Source organism: Colobus angolensis, unplaced genomic scaffold, assembly GCF_000951035.1.
Source record: "Colobus angolensis palliatus isolate OR3802 unplaced genomic scaffold, Cang.pa_1.0 Scaffold220, whole genome shotgun sequence".
NCBI lineage: Eukaryota > Metazoa > Chordata > Mammalia > Primates > Cercopithecidae > Colobus > Colobus angolensis.
In genome coordinates, this window is record NW_012115378.1 from 2,496,237 (window position 1) to 2,504,696 (window position 8,460).

Sequence of the window (8,460 nt, forward strand, 5' to 3'; positions counted from 1 at the left end):
TCCCAGGCTTTGATTGAAGCCTCCCCACCACGGACCCCGTTCTTTCTGGCCGTCGTGCGGTGTCGGGGGTTCCTTCCCCCCTCATGTTTAGCACAGATTCTGCGCCTGGCACTGAAGTGACAGGGCGGCCACTCTCTTCCAGAGGCTGCTTTAGCCCCGGGGTCCCTCATATATCCCTTAGGGTACCTGACGGCTCCAAACCGGTGACGTCAACCTTTCCTACCTCTCGGGTCTCGTTCCCCAGACTCTTCCGGCGCCTCTTCATCTGGGAGTGCGGCTTCCTGCTGCCGCTTCCTCCTCTGCGCTGAGAAAACGCGCAGTGGTCACCCAGGGGCCCCTGCTGCCTATGGCCTCTTAACCACACAGCACCATGGGTAAGTGTGGACGGCCTGGATTCAGACCCCGGCTTTGCCCTTGGTCAGCGTATCTGGCTTTGCTGTGACTGCTTCCCCATCTACAACATGGGGGTAAAAATAGTTAAGTAAATAATATGGATATGGAAAAAAATGGAAATACATTCAGATAAAGGAATGTGCGGTTGCCTTTGTTGCCTTTGTTGTTGTTTTTCTTTTTTCTTATTATTTATTTATTTATTATTATTTTTTAATAGAGATGGGATCCTACTTGCACAGTCTGGTCCCAAGCTCCTGGGCTCAGGTGATCCTCCCATCTCCCACCTGGGCTTCCCAAAGTGCTGGGATTTCAGGCACAAGCACAGTGACCAGCTGATTGGGTTTTGTTTTGTTGGAATGGTTCCTTTAATGTCGAAGTAATGTTTTAACAGTAAAAGCTGAAAGTACTTCCCTCTTGAGACTATTTCTTTGAGCTCTTTGCAGCAGACTGAAAACTGATTGGCTCTTTGAACTGGCTCCAGAGTCATAGCATTTCTCAGGCTTCCCTTATTTCCATTATCTGAGAGTTTCTATGCAATCCTGGGTGATCTCTTATTGTAATACTCAGTAGCCTTGTGGGCATGGTTTTCAGAATGAATTGTGAATCACTTATGCATATGAATTAATGAGTCTTAGCTATTTGGCTCTCTTAAAGAAGTATTCTTCAAAAGCATATTTTCTAGGCCAGGCATAGTGGCCTCATTCTAGGCCAGCACTTCAGGAGGCCAAGGCAGGCGGATCACCTGAGGTCAGGAGTTCGAGAGTAGCCTGGCCAACGGGGTGAAACCCGTCTCTACTGAAAATACAAAAATTAGCCAGGCGTGGTGGCGATTACCTGTAGTCCCAGCCACTTAGGACGCTGAAGCACGAGAATCACTTGAACCCAGAAGGCAGAGGTTGCAGTGAGCTGGGATCACACCGCTGGCACTCCAGTCTGGGTAACAGAGCAAGACTCCATCTCAAAAAATAAATAAATAAATAAAAGCATGATTTCTGCTAAGACTAAGGTCAGTATTTCTTATACAGTCTTATGTTTCTAATCTTAGTTGTTTTGTTGTAAGAAGCATTTGTCTTTTGTCTTCTTTCCACTTGTTTCTTTTTTTTTTTTTTTTTTTTGAGGAGTCTTGCTCTGTCGCCCAGGCTGGAGTGCAGTGGCGCGATCTCGACTCACTGCAAGCTCCGCCTCCCAGGTTCACGCCATTCTCCTGGCTCAGCCTCCGGAGTAGCTGGGACTACAGGCACCTGCCACCACGCCCGGCTAATTTTTTGTATTTTTTTAGTAGAGACGGGGTTTCACTGTGTTAGCCAGGATGGTCTCGATCTCCTGACCTCATGATCCGCCCGTCTCGGCCTCCCAAAGTGCTGGGATTACAAGCTTGAGCCACCATGCCCGGCCTCCACTTGTTTCTTTAATCATATTTAAGGAGTGTCCATAAGGAGAGCTTTACCTCCTTGAGGATTAAAGCCCAGCAGTACTGAGCTATTTGTCTGTCAAAATGTCTGCAAAATTGGGAAAGTCATCATCACTCCTAACACAAACTTCAGAGGAGTGTAATGAGATTCTGACAGTGAAGATGGAAGAGGAAGAACAGACCTGTGATCTGGACTCTAACCTCCACTGGGGCAGCAGCTACAGCCCAGAGACCTTCTGCCAGCAGTTCAGGCAATTTGGCTACCAGGATTCACCTGGGCCCCAGGAGGCTCTGAGCCGGCTCCGGGAACTTTGTCATCTCTAGCTGAGGCCGGAGGTGCACACCAAGGAGCAGATCCTGGAGCTGCTGGTGCTGGAGCAGTTCTGGCCATCCTCCCAAAAGAGCTGCAGGCCTGGGTGCAGAAGCATCATCCAGAGAATGGAGAGGAAGCTGTGACTATGCTGGAGGATGTGGAGAGAGAGCTTGATGGACCAGAGCAGGTAAGAAGGATTCCTGTGGAGATGAAGCCCCAGGCTGAGTCAAGAGTGCTGGCACATCATTGGGCGTAGAGCTCTCAAACTGTATTCCCACTCAGCACAACTGGATGTGTAGGGGTGAAAGTACTAATGGGTGTCCCAGCAAATAGAAGGTGGCTCTACTTTTTACCGCCCTTTTCCTGTGTCCGTGATACTTTTTGCATAGTTTATTCTCTGTTACTTTATCCTCAAGTCCCAACCTCGTGGTGTTCTTCAGCCTCAGTTATTCCTGTTTTTAGGTCTTTTTTGGACGAAGGAAGGACATGATTGCAGAGAAGCTAGCACCTTCAGAAATCACTGAGGAATTGCCAAGTAGCCAGCTCATGCCTGAGAAGAAGTAGCTCCAGAGAGCATCATGGGAGCTTCAGTCCTTAAGACTGCATGGGAGGGGGCAGGATTCAGTTCATGGTGGAAGGTGTAGGGGCCCTCTGCTCACCGCACACATCTCGGCTGATTTATGCAAGAGGCCTCAGATCTCCCGCTGTCGTCTTCTTACTGTGGAAACTTCTGTTATTTGTCCTACTAAATGAAGATCTTCAGTATTCTGTTCTTCTTTGTCAGAGATTCTTATAAAATCTTCAGATATTAAATCCCTGACATCTCCATCAGGGTTTTCATGCCTTTTTAAAGTAGCCCTTTTATCTTCAGGCAGCCCTTGAGGCTTGTCTGTGGGACCCCAAGGTACACAGCCCAGAGACCGCTGATCCTCATCGTCATTTCCTATATGACTGCTCAGTTACTGTTGGGATCTAGTAGCAAAATTGCCCATATTGCTGCTAAGGTGACTTTGTTCTCATACATGCTTTGAATACATTTCGCTACTCCCTCACATCCTCAACTGGCCTCAACTGATCTTTGCATTGCTTTCTATAAGTGCTCCAGAATAGCTGTGTAGCAATCTGTTCTTCCATTGCAAATACTAAACAAATAAGTGCTCTGGGGAAAAAATAAAAACAAAACAAAGAGTAAGGGGGTTAGATGAAGGTAAGAAGTGGAAATAAGGCTGAGTTAGAGGCCTTATAGGTTGTGACTGCTTGTTCCTGCTTCAGACAGAGTAGCTGTGTTTTCATCTGTTTTATATATTGGAACTCAATGTAAAATTTCATTTGATAAAAGGGCCACACTACTGTAAACAGAATAGCGGGGATAGGATCTTATTATATAGAGTGGTAGGAAGGCCTCTCTGATGAAGCAGCGTTTGAGCGGAGACCTTCCTTCTAGATGATCATCCTGGATAAAATAGGAGCCAGAGATTAAGAGGGAAATCCTACTTGGGAGCATTGCCTTCCCTCCCTCCAGCACTGCTTCCATAGTTCAGGAGTGGCTGATAGCTAAGCAAGGTTAAGAGTTTTTCCAAGGGAATTTTTATAAGAAACTACACAAAGAAAATACAGTAATTTAGAAAGATTTAGAAAACATTGCTTACCCTAACTTGGCAAGTACTGACTCTCAGAAGGCTTATACTGGGACACGTAATACCTCCAGTCTAGAAATTGTCTTAGTTTACTTAGAAAAGTGAAAGTCTTTTCACGAAAAAGTATTTTCCATCAGGAAAGAGAGGGAGACCGTCCCAGACTCAGCAGCTTGGTGTGGCGGTGACTACAGAGGTATCAACCTCAAAGCCAGGTGTGGCAAGAACCACATCCTACCTCTGAATGTCCTCGTGGAGGCCTTTCCTACATTTTTTTAAAAATTCATAGACATTTGAAACAGAATGCAAAGGGCCCAGGATCTTGCAGTACACGGCAGAGAGAGCCAGCATTATGTGACAGAATAATAGAACCATTTCTTAAGGCCACAACATGATTTCTGTGGTACTGAGTCATATCTTATCAAAGCTTCTGGGAGATGATCTTGGTCTCAGTGCTGTAAAGTATTAATTGATGCCAGGATTTTGATAGTAATGACTAATCATTGAGGTCACTTTGAAATATAAACTAGCAAAAATGAATTTGAGACAGAATCCTTACCATTTATAAAATGATTTCCACTTAAACTAGTAACAATAAATGAGTATGCCATATGCTGTGGTTTGAATATTTGTGTCCTCCAAAACTGATGTTGAAACTTAATCCCAAGTGTGGCAGTATTGAGAAGTGATGCCTTTGAGAAGCAATTGGATTATCACCCCTGCCCTCATGCATCCATTAATCATTCATGGATTAATGAGTTCATGGGTTATCATAGGAGTAGAACTGGTAACTTTATAAGAACAGGAAGAAAGGGCTGAGTTAGCATGTTAATATGCTCAGACCCCTCACCGTGAAATGCCCTCCACTGCCTCAGAACCCTTCCGAGGGTCTCCATCAGCAAGAAGGCTCTCACCAGATGCACCCCTCCACTCTGGACTTCTCAATCTCCATAACTATAAGAAATTCTTTTTATAAATAAATTACTCAAATTCAGGTATTCTAAGCAACAGAAAATGGACTGAGACACCACATTTGTGAATAAATACAAGAAATAATTTTAAATTCCTTTTGTAATAACTATTTAGACCCATTTGATTTGATTTGATTTTTATGTAGTTCTTTTTTTTTTTAAGTTAGGTTTACTTAGTTTGCTGCAGCAAGAAAGAGAACACGGCACAGAAACTATGGGGTGTGTTATTAAGAAGGAATTGGGAAGGGCTTATGTTAAGATTTGAGCTTATGTTGGGTGATTCTAAGGAGATTGTAGAGACAGCAGGTAGATCCATTTTAAATAAATTCTAAAGAGTAAAACAACTCAGTTTTCTTATTCAGTATCACACTCCATCACTAATTGTTCTCCCCAGACCACATTTCTCACCCCATCCTTTTGATTAGGCCTTGAGAGGGCCCAGGGGATCACTTATCATCAGTGCCTCTCTGGGTTGCTTTTAATCTTATTTATATAATTACTTCAGCTCCAGCCAAGTCATGTCCCCAGATATGTCCAAAACTGTTGTACTTTGCTTTTATAAACTCATTTTAAGCTCCTGTCTTTCAGCAGCTTCAGTTAAAATGCCACCATGAGGATAACTAAAGTGATTTCTTCAGGTAATGCATCCACATTACACTGGCATTTTCACATCTGAGTTAGCAGTTCTCCTGGAGCTTTAGGCACCCTGAGTCATAAGGCCCTCTGCATCAAGCCAGATTTGTGTGCCGCCTGAGTGACTGCAGCCCATAAGCAGCCATGTACATTTTTCATAGATGTTAAAAGTAATACAAAATAATACAACAAACAGCCATTCAACCAGTAATATAAAATCCATACAGGAGTAGAGGTTTTTCATCGATGGGTACTGTGCTACCCTTGATCTTTTGAGGTACTAGTTATCCTAGTCTATATTCTTCCCTTTATTTGCCTAACTTATATTTTCTTACTTTATTTTCCACATTCCTTTTTGGCCCCTTGGCTTTCTTCAGCTCATTTCTTTGTATAGTTATTGATTCCTTTATGATTATTAAGCTTTTATTTGTTTATTGATACCCCAGTACTAAATCTTGTTTCTTACTCCCACTGGCACATTGGATTCCTCTCCTTCAAGCTTCCTCTCTGTGTCTCGAATCATTTCTTCTTTTTAAGCCCTTTCTTTCCTTCCAGACTTTCCTTAGTTTCTGATGTCTTTTTATCCTTATTCCCTATTCTGTCTTTTCCGTAGAACTTTTCATCTTTATAGTTTAGTTGACTGCCTCCTCAGTATGTAAACTTTTCTCTTTGTCTTATATAATCTTCTCAGTATTTTGTCTTACACTCTCCATCCTTCACATTGTGTGTTGTTTTATAAACATGCTAGCAATAATCATGTATATTTCATTTGGATCATTCTTTCTCTTTCCTGATGACATTCGTTTTTCTATTTCAGATGAAGACATCAAAACTACAAATGTGAAATCTGCAGCAAGGCAGAAGACTTCTTTAGGCAAAGAACTGCATTGCGATGTCTCTAACATCCTTTATATCAATGCCTCCCAGAGTTCCACATATAGAGCAACCTATGAACAGGACGGTAGGCTTGAAAGGAGACAAGGAGACCCTTCTCGGAAAAAACAACACAGATGTGATGAATGTGGCAAAATCTTTAGTCAGAGCTCAGCCCTTTTTTTTACATCAGAGAATCCACAGTGGAGAGAAACCTTATGCATGTGACGAGTGTGCAAAGGCATTCAGCCGAAGCACGATTCTGATTCAGCATCGACGAACCCATACTGGTGAGAAGCCCTACAAGTGTCATGACTGTGGCAAAGCCTTTAGTCAGGACTCGAATCTTTTTAAACATAGGAAAAGACACATTAGAAAAGAAGTCCCTTAAGTATCATGAGGGAATCAAAGCATTTACTCAGAGCTATTTCAGCACAAGGGAAGACACAAGGTGCAAACGCTCCTTAGTACAAATCAGTGGTCTTAGTAAGCACCAGACTCCTTTCAAGAGTCAAGAAAGCCACAGGAGAGAAGGTTGAAGATCTCATGTCAGCATAATTTGCTTTCCTACTTATTAATGCAGTGTCAGTTCTAATGTTTGCCATTCCAAAGCTTAATTCAGATTTCTACCCTACACAGCTCTTGAAAAGGCATTCTCAGACATGTTCTACTATTTTCATTATTAACACATATAATGAACTAGTATATATCTTTTTAGACAAGTTGTTTTTTCCCTCATTGAGAAAGAATGTTTGAGTTACTCAGTGTAAAAATAGATATTCTCCTCCATTTCATAACTTGAGCACTAGAATTCTAAAGATGAAAAATTAAAGCACTCAAAAAAAATTCCTGGCTGGGTGTGGTGGCTCGTGTCTGTAATCCTAGCACTTTGGGAGGCCAAGGCGGGCAGGTTGCCTGAACTCAGGAGCTCAAGACCAGCCTGGACAACATGGTGAAACCCCGTCTCTACTAAAATTCAAAAAATTAGCCAGGCATGGCGGCATGCGCCTGTAATCCCAGCTGCTAAGGAGGCTGAGGCAGGAAAATTGCTTGAACCTGGGAAGCGGAGGTTGCAGTGAGCTGAGATCATGCCACTGTACTCCAGCCTCAGAGATGGAGCAAGACTCCGTCTCTAAAATAAAATAAAATAAAATGATAAAATTCCTATTTTGTCTTCTGTTACTAGATTCAAACTGTGAACATAGGATTGCAGAGGCCCAAAATAATATGTACTTCAAGACTAGGCTGAAGTGTCCCAGGTCACTTTCAGGAGGCAGATAAATAAAGGGCCTTAATCTCTTAGGAAAGCACACAAGAGCCTCCATACTACTGATACCAAGTTAATTTCCTATGTTGGAAAAAAATAATCTCCTTTGCAATATAACTTGGAAATAAGTCAATGGAAAGATGAAAATGACTGCATGTCTACAAGGAGTCAGCTAAACAAGGAATGTTTTCATAACAATATTATTCTGTGGGTGCTTCTGTAATTAAGATGACGATCATCTTAATATAAAGAAAAAAGTGAGATGAACGAAATTGTCAAACAAGTGATGTACCACAAGTGTTGGCAAGTACAGTGTGTGATGGAGAAATGTACCACAGCTTAACTAGAGGAAGCCCTAACTGCTGATGACAGTGCTTCAATGTCCCTTTTTCTGGCACAAATCAGCTATGAATATGTTTCAGGCATCACAAGACAACCTTTTCAGAGTCGTCTGCATTCTTAGTAAGATGAGTTTCTAGGCATACTGTCATGAAATGAGACCCTGGTTTTGATGCTCTTGTACATATGGACAAATCACTGAAGTTCAATGTAAAGGGTCCACTGCAGTCCCTTATAAACAATTGTTGAACCTAACCATTATAGTTTATAAGTTTTAAGACATTTATGGGATATCTTATTTGGCTTATCTATGGGATATGAGTAGCTATAAGTTTTACCTGTGTTTAATTCAGCCAGATTCCCTGTTGAAAAATAAAATTACTGAATCATACATTATTAAAATTATTCTGACAGTATACAAACAACATAATTATCTCTTTTCCCGAGATTCTTGATAAAACTCTGTAATGTTACTATAATAATACATGTATTGTGTTTTCCATGGTGTTACAGTTACCCAATATGGAGGCAAACATCAGAAATCAAAGTCCTTGGAATAAGGGAAAAGACTCATAGTCAACTTCTTTGTCTGGTTGGGTTCCTCATAAAGTGTAAAACATTTCATT

The 8,460-nt window shown here is 42.0% G+C and overlaps 1 protein-coding gene across 1 annotated transcript; it reads left to right on the forward strand.

Moving 5' to 3' along the window:
- Positions 1-1,888: 1,888 nt before the first annotated feature.
- On the forward strand, positions 1,889-7,509 carry ZNF396 (zinc finger protein 396). Its single transcript, XM_011943681.1, is given in 6 exon segments — positions 1,889-2,186; positions 2,189-2,304; positions 2,580-2,748; positions 6,173-6,408; positions 6,410-6,518; positions 7,415-7,509. Coding segments are annotated over 6 exon segments (1,023 nt in total).
- The last annotated feature ends 951 nt before the right edge of the window (positions 7,510-8,460 follow it).